The sequence below is a fragment of the Cydia strobilella genome, chromosome 7, assembly GCF_947568885.1.
Source record: "Cydia strobilella chromosome 7, ilCydStro3.1, whole genome shotgun sequence".
Classification (NCBI taxonomy): domain Eukaryota; kingdom Metazoa; phylum Arthropoda; class Insecta; order Lepidoptera; family Tortricidae; genus Cydia; species Cydia strobilella.
The window spans coordinates 3,050,617-3,068,432 of record NC_086047.1 but is presented as its reverse complement, the minus strand read 5'-3'; the positions used below and the strand labels follow the sequence as shown (position 1 = coordinate 3,068,432).

Sequence of the window (17,816 nt, the reverse complement as noted above, 5' to 3'; positions counted from 1 at the left end):
TTTCTATAGCGTTAAGGAATATTTGGAATGTAATTTGCAGTAGTACCTAAGAATTAATGGTTGAAAAATGTATTTATTTAAGTTAAGTGTTCTTATTATTAATTAATCAATCAATTACTTATTATGAATTTTAATATTGGAATTTTAATCTATTAATTATACTATTAGATAACATTTTTTTTTTTGAAAATTTGCATGTCGTTATGCGACTGAATACTGTACACCATATTTTAACAAAACAACATCTGTATTTTAGAATTAAGTATTCTTGCAAATAAAGAATCTTTATCTTTATCTTTAAATGCATCATGAATTTTAATTCATTTAGTAACATTATGAATACAAGTATACAAGTACCATACTACGGTTTTCTTCGCATTGTATTCATCTAAATTCTAAATCGGATCAGTACAAACATACCCACGTATGTACATAGCCTGTTAAAATCATAACCCTACCTTCTGGCTTTGCCGTTACGAGTAAAAAGCAGACTCAACCTCATATAATAATCATGTCAATGTTAAATGTAATTTGATCCACTCGGAAGCGTGCGTCGGCAATTCTCGAGTCACCACTAACTTGATCCAGTTTACACCAGCTTTTCAACTCGAACATACTGTCCAGTATAACTTGACATTAGATCCACCATATCTGCGGTTAGTCTGGGATCTTAGATTGGTCGAGATCAGACATGCGGCATTGCAAATAATAAAGGAGTTACTTCCATGAATCCTGCGCAGACCAAATTGTTGCAACATGATTACATGTTCTGAATGTATTAGTGGGAACAAAGTCCATTTGATTTTACATACGGTTACTTGATCTTACATTAGATTAGATATGATTGAAAAGTACTTATTGATGCTATGCGGAAAGTAGGAAATTTCTCGTGTCGAGTAAAAGCACTCTCTTCGGTCGTGTTTTAATTTATCACCACTTGTTGCGAATTACCTATTTTGTAAGCGCTCACGGGTATTCTTAAGCTTTGACAAACTTCACAATGACAATAGTAAGCGCTAACAGGTATTCTTAAGCTTTGCCAAACTTCACAATGACAATTGTAAGCGCTCACGGGTAACATGTAATTTGTAAACGGTTGCAAATATTAACTTATGGCATTATTCATAAACGTTTGTCAAAACTAACAAACCGTTGATAATCGTTTGTCCCTGTCCGTTATTTTGTAATTTCTGTTTGTTAGAAAGAGACAAAATTCAACAGAGGTTTGTAAGAGGTTGCCAAATTTTATGAATAAGGGCGTTAGTTTGTAAAAGAAAATTGATTGCCCCATTAGTCATATTTCCCCATAGATGATCTAACTATTAATCTTTTCCACAGTCCTGGGACGCGTTTTTCCGCAACGCAACCGCGGGCGCAGCCCCGGGCGCCGCCTACACTTCACCACCCAACTTGGCGCCCTACAACAAAAACGAGATGCCCCTCAGTGCCCTAGTGCCTGCGTCCGGCGGCATGCCTTCCATATCTGCTGGTAAGTTGCATTATAGTAGTTTATGTAACTGCATTGAATAATGAAAGGCATTAAAATACGAGTGTGGGTTTATGAAACGAGCGTAGTGAGTTTCATATAAGGCTCTCACTTTAATGCCTATACACTGCTCTATCTACACATATTTTAAACTATCTATGATGTGTTCAGGAACCGCATGTTCAAGAGACGGTCACAGTGGGAATATATTTACCAACATAATATGGGTTATGAAGTGATCTGATCTATTTGAACTATTCTGGATGGAACTATGCAAAAATGGCTTGTTAAATTGAAACCTATCTTGTTTCTCGCAGGTTCCCCAATTAACGAAAAGATTATCGACGACCATCTGGCTGTCCAGGCAATCATCAGGAGTTACCAGGTGAAATATGTTCCATATACAACCTTATTACTATTACGCATACTTAAGTTTTATTATGGTTTGCACATTTTGTTTAGACCCAGATCCACCCCTGTGGTTACCCTAGCTAATGCCCCTATTAAATGTGGAAATACTCACTGATACACACTCATAGTACCTAAAGAAGAAAAAAACTTTAAACCATAGGGATATAGGGCCGGTGTATGTTAGTTATGTACTTTATGATTCGATAATGAAAGTAGATCATTGACAAATTTAGTTTTTTCGAATCTCCCTAAACGAGTCACATAGGAATTGGGAACGAACATAGTTAAAGAAATACAAAAACGAAATGAATTAGTCTTTATTATTAGGCATACTATATAAAATTAAAACACATGTTTGCGACTCCTATACGCTCTACGCCCGCGGTGTCAGGCCAAAGAGGAATAACCATTTTAAACTTTTTATATGATACTAAAATGGCAGTTAGATTGTACGATCTGTCTGGACTGGATATGACAGATTGGGACTACCCAATACTATTAATATTGGTCAATCTACTAAGATTGACCAATCACAAGCAATCGTTAAGTTTATTAAATTTCTGTCTATTCTTTTATTTTCCACATTTCTTTTGTTTTACCTGCCGTGATTGTTTCACCTGATGGTCTCATCGGAAGAAGTCGCCAGTATCAGGCTGAGATGTGGCCATATCGTACCACTTTCTCTTTCGTATGTTTATCTGTTTTATATCATTATTTCTATTTTCTATTAAAAACAAAGCTTAGCGTATTATATGGCGTATATAAGTTTTCAAAGTAAGCATTACCTACATTTTGCGTTTTTGTATTTCTTGACTATGATACGACTAATATGGATGTCATACGCATTGTCAATCTGCGGCGGTAGCATTTTATCGCTTGTCACCATGCTTGTCACGTTCTAAAAAGTATGTAAAGTGCGAAAGTGACGGGCATAGTGACAGGCGATAAAAATGGAACCATGCTGCGTCCGCTGGTTTCATCAATTGCCAAAAATGGCAGTTCCCTAATAAACGCGTCTCAGAGTATTTTTAGAAAATGTGGAAGTTGGTAGAAATGGATCTAGTTTTGGGATATTTTAGGTAATCGATCTTTCGTGCTTCCACAAAGATAGGGAGTATTAAGTAAGATTAAATCTAAAAGAAGATCTTCCACTTAACTATTTATACGAACTAGTCGATTTATTAAGTAGGAGTTTCGAAGACTCGAATAAAATAAAAAAAAACTACTGTTTAATTTGAAAAAAAAAAAATTGTAATTTTTTATAAATTTCACCTTAAAAAATTACCATTTTCATATAGTCGGGTATGCAGGGTTATATTCAAATTAAATAATGTGTTTGTTAAGTGGATTAGCCAAAATGAAAAATGGAATAACATACCATGTAGGTTGTATGTAGGTTATGCGTAGGTACTGGGTTTCCGAGCTATAGCTTACTTTTATTAGTCGCGTGAAAAACAATCTCGTCGTATTTCGCCTGAAACTTTGAAAATTGTAAAGCAAATATAGCAAACACCCCTATAATGGGTGTGTCACCAATAATGAGACGTGAAATAAGTATTTAACATCAATTTTTAAACACTAGCAACATTTCACCATAAACAAGAGTAATAGTGCTGCTTATGTTTACCGTTACAAGAATTTTTGTTTGTTTTAAAATAAATGGCGCCATACTGCTCATGACTGAAAAAAAACAAACTTGTTATTTATGTTAAAACTCCAAACCAAAATATAAAATACGAATAGGACATTCAACTTTTAATGCACAAAGCGGTAGAAATTTTACAGCTATCGCTGAAATTTAAAAAAATATTCAAAATTATCTCTTAAATGCCCCATGATTGGTGCCGTAATATGTCTGAAACTCGTGTCTGGGCATAATCAGGCGCGCGGGCACCTGGCAGCCGACATGGACCCGCTCGGGATCACCACGGGCGACCTGCCCGCGCTGGGCATGCGCGCGCTGCGCTCCGAGCTCATCATGCGGAAATATTTCAACTTCGGTACGAATTCACATCCGTGAGCCCTTCTGACTTGTGCGGGAATCACAGCAACACTTAACTGACTATTGGTAGAACTTATCTACTTGTAATAAGGTTTACGAATGGACAGTTTGTGATGATAATGGGACTCGGTATTTCTTCACGATAAGGCGGGCTGTACCTTACAGGAAGCGGTACTGATGCATCGATTCCTTGCTGTCAAGTCAGAAAGGGCCTTAAGGTGCGATTCCGATGTCGACTGCAGTGTTTAACCTTCTGACGTCGAATTAAACGCCGATTTAAAAAATAAGGATATTGTAGTTGTATTGGGCCTATTGTTTTGCCCAAAAACTTTGGTTGTTGATTGAATATACAGTTAAGTTGAATTTTTCATTAGTTAGATCTAAATGCGTTTTCTCTTAAACAGTATTTTTTTGGCATTGTTACATAATTAATTTACTTACCGGTTCCCTATTGTGTTGCAGAAAGTTTTTTTTGACATATTTTTGTATTGCATAATGTTACTTGGCAGAATTACCTTTCGCATACTGCTTTTCGCATAATATTACTTTGCAGAATTTCTTTTTGCATAATATTATTTGGCAGAAAACCCTAACCTAACCCACTTAGAAAATTCTGCCAAATGAATATTATGCGTAATGACTATTATGGCAAGTATATATTTATGCGAAAGTATCATTGGACTCAAAGTTTTCTGCGATACGTGTTATGCGAAGTGTATTTCTGACAAATAACATTCTGGAAGATGAGGGGAACCCATTTTTAACAATTATGAAAACACAAAACACTTGCTATTTCAGGCAATACTAGATCTAATTAAATTCAACTGAACGTTCTATTTAATCGATAGTTTTTCGGCAAAACAAGAACTGAATTTGGATCATTGTTTTATCATGGCGTCAGATTGTTAAAAGTCTGTAAGGATCTGCAGTTGGCGACGATATCATGCCTTTATCTGTGTGATTCTCAAAGTCAACATCGTTTAAATCTATAAATGTGTTCCATGTCTTACGCACAACATCAGAAGTAGCTACGCAACATAGAAATCTCAAAATTACTTGATCATGCCACGCCTTTTTTTAAAGAGACTTCATGAATAAGTTACGTGAATCACAATTTCATCACGTGTTCCTTTTATTCATGATGCAAATTTAAGTGTCATATCTAGCGATAAATAGCAATACTTATCTACAGATAAATTAACAAAAAGGCGTATCATGAGGCGTAAAATGCAATAAAATGGAAATGCTTCACTCTTATATGGAATCCAAAATCATGTGCATGTATTTAGACTTGCAAAGAGCGATGTTCACTTTAAAGGATCATACAATTGGGAGCGATCACTCGGTTCTACGAACGGACTCCGACTTATTGTTGAAATAGCGATTTGCGCAATTTGAGTAGTGTTGACAGCTTGTATGAGATGATAGATAAAACCTTGTATCTAAATCCCAGATACTAAACTGGGTTGTTCGATTTCGATTGCAATTTGTCCGACCGACCTGTCATTTTAGGACAAAATTGATACAAAATCACGATGATTGTGTAGTAAATTGGCTAATCGAACTGTTATTTTAGTATCTGGGATACAAGGCTGCCTTTTCACTGAGGCGGAGATGAGAGGAGACGCGCGGGAATCGAACAATAATATTGGTTGTAATCCACATCTGTTCTCTACTCTGCTGGATTACAATCAATGCTATTGATTTATTGACGTCTGCTCTCATCTCCGCTTATCTCCACCACAGTCGAAAGGCAGCCTAAAACAGCTTAGTGTATCAATGTTTATGGAAGTCGGAGCCGGTTTGTACGTTTCATTGGCATTTTTATATGTTGCTGCATCGGGCCTGTGCTGAATTCAAAATTCATCTAAATTTTACCGAGTGTTTGCTACCGTTTTGTGGATGTAGAGTTGCGATCTCGGTAGACATGTAACGTTTTTTTTAACCTTCTTGCATAACTAAACGGTCTACCGAAATCAATTAAATTACATGACAAAATTAATTTCAATCGGTATGTAGAGTCATTAACGTAATCGTATTCTTCATCCGACTAAGTAATTAACATTTCATTTTTTAAACTAAAGATTTTTCTTTTCGACTAACGTTACTACCGTTAAACAATTGCTAGTCTCAAATAGTTTTTATAGATGTCGTGATAATATATTATGTAATTGTAGAATTCCTTAGTTTGTGCAGTGTAGGTCAGGAATCAAGTATCACATTCTATTCCTGTAGACGAGGCCGGGCGCGACAGTAATATAATTTTACACACAACTTTTTATGTTAGTGCAAATCAATTTCAATTGTTTGGGCGACATGCTGCGTTATTTTAGGATTGTGCGACTGAACGTCGTTAATATACGACTCATCGCAAGCGTAATGCTCCTTTTTTTGGCAATAGGCTACTTTTTTTTTTTAATTTTTGTAATTATAAACTTTGTTCTTTGCGCTTTTAACAGCAAAAACTAGTAACTACCGTTTATCAAGGTTTTTGTTATTAATCTTTTTTTTCTATATTATTCGTGTTCCTTAGAACCTTTCATAAACCAAATAAAGTAGCATTTCTTTTGTCTCATTGCATTCTCAAACGAACGAAAATCATCTCAATTTACTATACTACAAGGTTCAAATTAAAAATAGGAAAATTTTGTATAGTGGGCCTTACAAGGATAAGTTACACTGATGGGTACCTAAAAGTGTTAATGTCCATTAGCCGATTTGACCAGGACACTAGCCTATTGCACCTCCAAACGCCACCTTTAAAACATCTTTGTCTGGTTAGTCCCGAGGCCATCTGGTGGCGCGCCTAGACCCACTGGGCATATCCACGGGGGACCCCGTGGAGAGCACGGAGTGGCACGGAGGCCTACGCGGCTTCGCTAGCGAGGCGGTGGTTAGGCAACACGTTCGATTCGGTATGATATGTCTTAGGGCCACCTCACACTAGCGTCTCCCTAGCGTTGGCGTCTAGTCAACTCTATGGCTGCTGCTCGACGCAGCGTTGGTATAACTGCGCAGCGTCACTATTATCCATAGCGCTGACTAGGCTCCGACGCTCAAAAGACGCTAGTGTGGGGTTTTATGATCGCCGTTGGCAGTTATTGGGATGTCGGCCTTTCGTCAATGTAAATTTATAGGTGTCATTTCAATTACGAACGCTTGTACAGTCGTGATCAGATATATCGGAGCGAACAAAATATCTAAACATGCACTTGATTAAAGATAATTTGTTCAGATATTTTTAAACGCCTTAGCCGCTTCTATATATCTGACGGCGACTGTAGCGGTACGCTCCGCCGCAATCTAAATTGAACCGTAAAGGTATAGGTAAAATGCTTAATTTTTAGCGACACGTCACTTTGAATTTAATATTGTACCTCAATCATTAGGGGTCAGTTTAAATTACGGCGAAGCATACAGATGCTGCTTGCGGTTGGAATTGGAATTAAACCTTAGTGTTGTTCCGCGCTCGACTGCAGTTATTCGTGTCGTGTCAGAAAAAAAAACTGGAATTTGCTTTACGAAAAAATGTGGTTAAAATAGTTTTTAATTCATGTAAAAAAAGAGTACTGCAGTCAATTTATGTTTTCACTGAAGTCAAATCAACTGAGGCCTGCGGTCGAACTCAGAATGATACCTTTACTGGTTGTGGGTTATATTCTATCGGTGACGGAACGGTACTGCATATATAAATTGTATACAATATTGATGCATTCAGTTCGCATGAGACCTCGCGTAAAAAATAGTCTTTTCGACGTAACGCACACAAAAACGGCTAAATAACAGACGCCATCAGACACATCGGAGCGGCCGAGGTGTTCACAAATATCTGAACATACGGATATATTCAGGGGTATTCTGATTTTAATAACAGGTTATGAATTAGATCTGGAATAGTTATGGATGTGATCTGTGACTTTTGAGACTGACTAATTCAAATCCCGGTATTAAAATCAGAATACGCCCGGTAGCTTCTTTTGTTAAAGTGCTCGTTTGGATATTTTTGAGCACCTTGGCCGCTCCGATATATCTGATGGCGACTGTACCGAATTTTGGTTGTGTTTGTGTGAATGCTTCTTTGAGATTACTTTAGATGTGCCATACTATAAAACTAACACGTTTTATAGTATGGCACAGGGATTAAAAATAAGTATATTTTTTGACGCGAACATTTACGTAGCGTCTTACGTAGGCGCACGACGCGCGAACGCGAAGCGAAGCGGTGCGACGCGGCTAAATCAATCCTTTGAAACCCATAGAAGTGTCCTACGTCAGCGATCTCGTTGCGAACGCGACGCGGGGCGAAGCGGCGCGATTTGCATGTATATCTTATAGGCATATTTATTTAATAATATTTTTGAGTTATATTATATTATACCTATTAAAAGCTATTTCAAATACTTTCGGTCGATACATCCCTCTGACTTTCAATAGGCGATTCGTAACATGGTGTAGGGTCTCGCTTCGGCACTTGCATTTTTGAACACAAAGCGTAGTAAGTAAGGGTTCTTGCGGTTAATACATTGTTAACTATATTATTCCGTGTTTTATCGGTTGGTCGTTATTCATTTATTTTGTGAATTTCATTTATAATATAACATCACGATTGACACACGTCATTTTGCAATAAAATTTGGGATTATCACTGCCGATCTGGTTATAAATACTTCGCTAGGAAGTCTGTTATACTTTGATTTACATTACATACAGTTTTTCTAAAATAAATCATGATTTGGTTTTAATTCACATTAATTATCATTTTAACATTGTTTAGAGAAACCGAGATTCATCTATTTCGTTTTTGGGACCATTTAAAAAAACCTTAGGCCTAATACTTTTAGGCTATTGATTATTACGTAAAACACGAAAATTATAGTTAATTATGTTAAAAGAAAATATAAGGAGTTTTATTTGAAGGGCATTCTATAAGTAGCGGTAGTTTTATAAAAATTGCTTTCTTTTTATATGCTTTCTATGCAAATCGTTTTCTATACGTATCGTCAACTATTATACTTATTCTATTTTATTATCTACACTATAATATGTTTCTATATACGGCGCTTGGTTATTAGTCATTTTACTAGCTTTAACAAACTATTATTTATATTGACGAAATGGGGAATATGCGTTATTTTGAAATATAGTTTATACACGTATGAGACTAGCTTATTGAAATATTCGGTCAATCTATTACTAATCCACGGCTGAGGCTTAAACTAATGATATAAATCTACATAAAATTAGGTTATTGCGTATTTTCGCTACTAACCTCACCCGCACGCAGTCATATTCCTTTACTAGAAATAAAACTGGATATACACATATATGATTAGGCAAAATATTTTTTGAGAGCGTTTTTGCTTAATAATATATACCTAGGGTGACTGGCTGACTGCTATAGTTATTAGCCACTTCATATTAATTGGCCACTCTTAACAATAAGACTTATGAAATAAAACTATGAAAACGGATTATATCGCGTATATTGAATTTATACTACATACCGTTGACCACGAACGCTGTTTCGAAACGTCGGGATGTAGTATAAATTCAATATACACGATATAATCCGTTTTCATAGTTTTATTTCATGAGTAACTATCTCGGTAACCGAAGACAATAATAAGACTTATATTGGCTTGTTTCTTTCAGATTTGTTAGGAGTGGTCAATTACTATGTAGTGGCCAATAACTACAGCAGTCACCGTATATAGATCCAATAACAATGGTTTTAAAGTTAAGGTGTATAAGGAATCACTGCCGACCGTGGAGTAATTCTGAAAATCACTCATTGGGGCGTCCGCTAGTTGACGTGGGTGCACGAAGCGGGCGCGGGTGCACGGAGCGGGCGCACGCACGCGGGTGCCATTGTAGGTAAAATCCGTCGCACGCTTCCGCGCCAGTTAGCGTTGCTCATACAATTTTTCGTAAACCCGCTCATCGGCTCCGTCCGTGCAACCGCGCTAGCGGCCGCCCTTAATCCATAAAATCAATCCATTTTTTGAATTACCTGACTTTCGGAAGTGATTCGGAATAACTCGAATACACCTTTTAGGATAAGTAGTGCGTATTCCGTATCCCTACATATCTTTTTTCGTTAGGAAACAGTAAATAGAAACAATAAATACACAACACTGTCTAAGATGTCACTAACTTTTTAACATATGAGTGTGTTCAATTATTAAGTAGGTATATTTCCTGTACGTGTGTAAAGTCCTCATTAAAAAGTAATAAAAGCCAGTGTTTACGTGCACGTTATCGTTAGTGTCAACTAATTTTATGTCATAAACGCTTTTACTTAATTAACTTTCGTTAATTACTGTTTGATTGTATAATAACATTGTTTATTTGTATATGTTTACGAACCGTGAGTCAGTTTTGCATTGCCTTAACAAGTTTACTATTCATTTTGATATAGATTGATATTGTTGTCATGGTCATAATTGATAATACATCGTTAAAAATAATTAAGAGGATCATAATACATACCTATATTGATAAGCTGATAACAGACTTCATAATAAACTTGTTGTGTTATCAATATTTTCAATTCTAAACAAAAAGTAACTGAAATGCTCGGAATATATGCATATTTTACTTTAGATGAGCAGTAGTTACTATTCAAAATGTGTTTGATTTCGGTTATGCATAGTCGAAATCTCAGTTACCGAACTAAAATAAGTGGTTACTGATCACTTCTATTTTTTTTACCCACGATGTTAAACTGACTATTTTCAGCCGTAAAGTCATCTATATATGTTACCTTTCTTTAAGCTTTTTCTTCTTATTTACTTAACGCACATGCAGTTGTACATTCGCATACTAAAAGCAGAACCAAACGACAGATCCGAGGACATCATATAGCGAATCTCGACCCGTTGGAAATATCGAACGCCGCCCTGGACGGTAAAAATCCGAGGGAGACCATACACAACAGTTACCGGTTCGGTAAGAACCCTGAGACAGATTCTCGTTTTAAAATCTCAAATGGGACATGAGAGGGCCTATTGCGAACATCGAAGTTTACAAATTGCGCGCATGTTTCTCTGTCACTCTAATTACGCCTTAATTGGAGTAGAAGAGAAAGATGCCCGCAATTTGCGAACTTTTTCGCGGTTTATAGCCCAGAAAATGTCGGGTACGTGACGTTATTTTATTAAGTCATCTGATAAAGCTAAGAAGCCGATATTTGGCATGATGATAACGTTTGATAACTTAGCTTTAAATTAAATTCAATGGTATATAATCCGGCATCGTAAACTGCGAGCGAAATCCATTTAATTGACGTATGACAACCAGTTAGACGTATGAAAACCCTAGTACTTTAATGGATTTCGCTCGCAGTTTACGATGCCTGTATATAATACAGATTTCTGTAGGTTATTAAGGTAGCTGCCATATGATACGCGTCACATCCCCGACAAAGTGGACTTTTTTTGTGCCCCAATTTGTTATTGTTATGATACCTTGCTACTTGCACCAAGTGAGCTATCGTGTCATACCCAATATAAAAAATAAAACTGATTTTAAAATTGGAATCCCTGATTGTGGTAGCATGAAGTTATGGCTGGATGGGGGTCGGACGGAGATTACTTATGTCAAATTTGGTTAGATCAGATTGTCAGATGCATTTACCATAAAAATATTTCTAATGGAACAATAGCTTTATACGTCAAAACCACTGTATATATATATATATACATTTCTACAGTGATACCAGATTTTTTTTTATGTTATTACTCCCTAATTGAAGTTGCTTTTATTTTCGTTCACAAAAATTTTTTTGAAGCTTATCTATTTACCTAATCTTTGTAATAATATTGCGACTCGGTGGAAATTGAATGTTCTTGTAACACCACTCATTGTCTTAACTAACTTAGCGGTTTCACTCACGTATTCACTCATTGTCTTGTTTTCTTTGCTTTTTCTTACCACGTTTCAGCAAAGTGGTACTCATCTTTATTTTTACTATATTTTTACTTTTATCTGTATTAAATGTCAAAAAAATATTAAAACAAACTGGTTATGATGGTTTTTTTTTTTTCATTCTTATTTGCCTAGAAATAAAAATAAAATTCTAATACAATTAAAATAACTCAAATGATAACTAATTGGTCGAATCAAATTTGACATCTCCCGTGTTCGCCCGATTCCCAGTAATAACTTATGAACAGAAGCGAATCAACTGCGGTGCAAATGTTCAATTTAATTGCATTAGCTTTTTATTATGATTTTATTTCTGTTCGTAATTTATTTTCGGGCGCCATAACTGTAGCAGCACGGCTCGGTCCTCGGCTCGCACGCAACGCGCAAATAATTATTGATTGTACACAGGTAAAGTTTAAGTAAGGTGCACTAGGTGCAGTGCGTTCAGCAAAGAGAGTTTTTTAAAAAACGTAGCGCTTTTTAAAGTTCCGTACCTCAAAAGGAAAAAACGGCACCCTTATAGGATCACTTTGTTGTCCGGCCGTCCGTCTGTCTGTTTGTCAAGACCTATTATCTCGGGAACGCGTGGAGGTATATTTATAGGGTTTTACACTACAAGTACAAGGAAAAATCTCAAAACTGTAAATTGGTAAAAAATAAAAATAAAATATGTTAAATTTGTACGGAACCCTCGGTGGGAGAGTCCAACTCGCTCTTGTCCGGTTTTTTATATCATAATACGGTAAATTACATGTTATTTTCACTTAAAAATATCACAAATTCACAAAAAGATCGTCAAATGTAAACAAAAATTATAATAAGCAACAAAATAAAATATAAGATAATCATACAAACCAATAATGTGAACAAAAAGAAATAAAATTTATAAATAAAAGTCAAATTCCGAATTGAAGTAATTTAAAATTTAAGTATGAAATGTCAATGTTGTATATAATACTAGGGCTTCCTAGTTAATCTAATGTCAGAAAGTCATAAAACAATGTCAAAAATCAAATAAAATACAATAATATAAAATCAAAAATTTACAATTTATTCACATGCACTTAGGTCTACGTTGCTCTTTGGTCTTTGACCGATTAATCCGTCTTTGGCGTTGGACCTGCTGTGCCGATATATCCGTCATCGGCGTCCAAAAGGTTAAACAACTATCGCTCGATAGCAAAAAATCACGAACACTGGTCTAAGACGCATGATTAAAAAGTTGTAACTATTTTTACACAAAAACTATTAACATGAAAATTAATTTTTAACAAGCAGAAACGTCTGCGATCGATGCTATTAAGCTTAGAATAAATTTAAAAGTGGAAAAATTACTGCCTTGGGTGAGACTTGAACTCACGGCCTCTCATGAAAATTGCTTCTAAAAACGCTTAATTTGATTTTTGATCGAACTCATTGATTACTTTTTTTTATGAAATACTTTTTTTTAGTTAATGTAACTAAAAGTAACAATTCAATAACAATTATATCCGCTCAGTTCTTAGCGAGCTGTGTTCGAAGGATCTGAACTCACTGCAGCTTAAAAAAACGTGCCCTCAGGTTCACCACGCTGACAACTGACACCCGAGACTGACAATTTTCTGTATTATTCCGGGTCGATCGATAAGTAAGGACAAAAGACAGTCCGTAGCATCAATACATCTTTGCTATTAATGTACGGTAGATTGTCATTGGGCCTGGTTTGACAGCCGAAACAGTACTTCGCCGTATGTTTTGTGGTCACTGTCAAATGTCAAACCAGAGTTACTGCATAATGTAAGGAGCCGTACCGTGCCATCTCGTTCTGCTCTCAAATTCTACGCGCGTAATTGTTAGACTTTACAATCAATAATTGTTTGCTGTGTCATATCACGCACGTATATAGACATATAGTGCGTATGCTTCTATTGTAAGTCCACCTATTATTTTAATACATATATTTTTGTGCATGATGTATGTAAGGTTACTTCACAACACTTGTGTTGCATTTATCTCTTCGACTTAGAGAAAGAAGAGGGATAACAAATAAAGGCATGTGAATTTGTGAAATGCCACCATTAATAAAATCATACGCATGTTGGTAACAAAACCGTTACTTTTTAGTCATCTTCATAATTTTAGTTTTCAAAGCATACTTGCTAAACAACCGCGATTTTTTTGAAGTAAAACTTCTTTAGGCGCGATTAGAGGGTAACTCAGATTTTTTTTCTTTCGTAATTTAAGTAACGCTCAGTAGTGACACACGCACAATAGGACACACGTCAATGTGCCAACATAGCGATAAACGTCATCGTCAAAGAAGTTTTACTGATTATGGATTAAGAGATGTAAAGTGTAAGAAAAAATCGTGTTTCTGTTTTTGACAGATAAATTGATGTCGTTTCGTACCGTATAATATACTGAGCCATCAGTACAGCGCCATCTACACCAGCTGTCAAATTCGAAGCACGAATTTGTCTTAGGCTACAGCCTATAAGACAAATCCACTAAGTCAGTGACATGAGAATAGGGACTTCATTCGTTTGTCTTTGAATTAAAAAAAAAAACTACGGATGCGTGACTTGCGTGAAAAAAGTTTTCAATTACCGCCATTTGACGTACAATTTGTGTTTTAATTAGTTTTAAGTATAAAATTAATTAGTTTTGTTGTTTTTAAACAAACTTAAAGCAAAAATTTCGTGTAACTTGAGCAGTAAAGATATTTTATAGACCACCTCTTAAATCTGCGAGTTCCGCCAGAGAGCAACAATGCCCCATGTCGGCTGAAATATGAGGTTATTAGTGAATATATCATAGAACATTTATAATATGTGTGTAGATAAAGTAGTGTTTGTAACTGTACATAATTAGGCATTAAAACACTCGTGCGATCCTTTTAAGAAACTCACTTCGTTCGTATCTTAAATCCACACTCGTATTTTAATGCCTTTCATTATGTAGCAGTCACATAAACTACTATTTCTATAAAACAATTGTTCAAAAAAATTTACTATATTTTTTTGTATAACGAAAACAGGTAAATATGAAATATTCGTCAGTCTATCACAGATAAGAAAGAAGTACTGCTTATAAATATCACGCTGGCTCGTCTTGGACTCTGATCAAACAAACAAGGCGTAATCATTCAGTACTATTCGGTACTCATTACATAAGACTTGTGAAAATTGGCCGCGACTCAACTATTACTCTGGCTATATTTATCACTCCATTCACTGTCAATGGTACGGAGATCGGAGCGAGCAAGATGCTTAAAATATCTATACATGATTGGTCTAGCCTTTTCCTAATGTACCCATACAGGGTGTTTTTTTCCAACCTTTATCGATAGCCATATTGTGCTAGGTGATTATGTAGGTCATACTAAACACCTTTTAATATGGGAGTAACTGTAATCACGAAATTTTGTCTGATTTGATAACAATTTTTTCTATGGGTTAGCCAACATTTTTTCGTGATTTATTAGGACCATAGTGGAAGTATGAATTTCGCTTTCACCTTGCAGGATATGGCTAAGGATTAAAATTACCTCGTATGTTATGGATATTTTAAAGCGAATACACTTTATAACAACAAAATAAATGTTGTCACTAAATGTTAATCATAAATTGCAAGTTCCGAGCAATATATTATGTTCTATTGTTTATTTATTTCTTATGATTTTATGTACATACTTACATTAACCTTCATATAAACTGAATTTAAATTAATCGTTGTGGTTTCCTTGTTCTGAATTCTCAAATGAATTGTTCCATATGTATGCGTTTTGGACATTTTGAAATTCGTCTTTAATACTAGTTTTTATTTGATAACATTATCAAGTCACTGTATACATTTTTTTACCTCTCATTCATGCACGAAATTCCGTGATTCGTGATTTACCAATACGAGGTGTCAAACTATATCGTGATGTTGATATTATACCATTAGGGATCGCTAGTAAAGGGATATGAGACTTATATGTCACTACACATTTGCTTGTCTTGCTATGCTTTCTTTTATATGTGTTGTATATTCGATGCTAATAGTAGTTTTAATACATTTGTACGAGAAGTAAGTTTACAAGACAAGTAGTCTTGATAATTGCATCAAAATGTCATCTATATTCTTACTGAGTGTGAGACTACTTTTAACTTCGATTCTGGCATTAATTCCTTATAGAAGGTAGTTAAAATTATAAGATCAGATGGAGTTAAAAGAGCATAATTACAAGTACCTCAATGATTTTTACCTGTGTTTTTTATTTCAAGTTAAATGTTTACGTACCTAGTGCTGTTGTTTTCACCCTATCTGATGTTTATGTATAACATAACTAATAAAAGTTAACCCATGAGGTTATGTACTTTGGCATGCAGACACAGTCATTAAACATGAATACAATTTAAACCGATCCACTAGAAATCGAGGAGGTAACGAGGATATGTGCGAGAAAATTCAATATTAAATAATAAAGTAAGGACGCTAAGCACGAAAAATTTCATACATTAAGCCACCATAGATATCCTATCTCTATCGCACGCGCATAATTATATTGCTTTTCTTCGTGGTTAAAGTCCTTACTTTAGGAAACGCAATGTCTTACTGCTACTTCGCTTACTTCTGTCAGACTAAGCGTTTACGCCTTATAAACTGGGGTACGGTATCATCGTGTGTACATGTTTATGAGTGTCTGGCAGCGAAACAGATGTTCCTTCTCTTATTAGCACATGTCTTTTTAGATGAAGCTGACATGGACAGGGTGTTCAAACTGCCCTCTACCACTTTTATCGGAGAAAAGGAGAAGGCACTTCCCCTCAGGTATTGCGAATTTATTAGTATTAACAGAACTAGCTTGTAATGTCTCACTGCTCGCCAAAGGCTCTTTTTCATACAAGTTTCCCATTAGTATTTTTCAAATGTTGTGAAATGTCAGTGTTAATACATTTTTAAACTATACAGTACTATATTTTTCAAAATGTATGTGCATTCATATATATTATGTATGTAGTAGTGGTCCGCATTTTTCAAATTCAAACCGGCAAAAGCATTAAAACATTGCATAGAATTAATGAAAACCATCGTCTTTGGCGTTGAAGTTGAAGCAAAAAACGACAAACGTCACCCTTCTAAGAATAGGTACTTGTGTTGACGACGGATTATGAAAAAATAACTTCTAGTTTGTATGACCGCCGAGTAAGGTCATATGCATCGTACGTTGTGTAATATGTCGGCGGCCGACACATTAAACCAATAGATAGGTAGGATAGGTAAGTTAGGTTGCTTCAGATGCCCGAAGGGCAAACTGTCCAGAAATTCTTATTTCGGGTTCTCTTGGGGGCTCTTGCTCCGAGTAGCGGAGCTCCGTCGACTCAGGGAACGAGACAATGATTTTCACGTTTCACGATATAAATAAATAAATAAATAAATATTATAGGACATTCTTACACAGATTGACCAAGTCCCACGGTAAGCCCAAGGAGGCTTGTGTTATGGGTACTCAGTATAATATATAAATACTTAAATACATAGAAAACACCCATGACTCGGGAACAAATATCTGTGCTCATCACACAAATAAATGCCCTTACCGGGATTCGAATCCAGGACCATCGGCTTCACAGGCAGGGTAAACTACCCACTAGGCCAGACTGGTCGACGATATGCCTTGGAGTTTCATGATTGCGTGATTTTACAATCGGCCGCCGACATATAGGTATACCATCGTCCACATAAACCGTATTGCGAACACAAGATTAGTGAGTGTTGCTGTTATTACATAATTTGCATTTGTCTGTGTGGGCGTATTGCAGTTCCAACAGCTCCATTCAGCAATCTTAACTGGCTGTACGACTGATTTAATGCGGATTACTGCTCATTCAAACTGTTAATGTGCATTAAACACAATACTTTTATGTATGACTGTATGTGTTCTGAACAATAACTTCTTACTTCCTGTGGCGCTACAACCCTTTGTGGGCCTTGGCCTCCTCTACAGTGCTTTTCCATTTGCTCCCG

General features: G+C 35.8%; 1 protein-coding gene across 8 annotated transcripts in view; it reads left to right on the top strand.

Moving 5' to 3' along the window:
• Positions 1–17,816, top strand: part of LOC134742897 (2-oxoglutarate dehydrogenase complex component E1) — a 60,593-nt gene that overhangs the window by 16,181 nt on the left and 26,596 nt on the right. For 5 of the 8 annotated variants that reach the window (XR_010127977.1, XM_063676087.1, XM_063676086.1 and 2 more), the window contains exons 4-7: positions 1,339–1,489; positions 1,804–1,871; positions 6,682–6,814; positions 16,541–16,619. Coding sequence is in view for 7 of the 8 variants with exons in the window: in XM_063676087.1 (XP_063532157.1) it covers positions 1,339–1,489; positions 1,804–1,871; positions 6,682–6,814; positions 16,541–16,619 (431 nt within the window). In the remaining variant the exon portion in view is untranslated. Of the gene's footprint in view, positions 1–1,338; positions 1,490–1,803; positions 1,872–3,779; positions 3,898–6,681; positions 6,815–10,744; positions 10,848–16,540; positions 16,620–17,816 lie in introns of all 8 variants that reach the window. The other 3 variants (XM_063676092.1, XM_063676090.1, XM_063676088.1) reach the window with 2 other exon arrangements.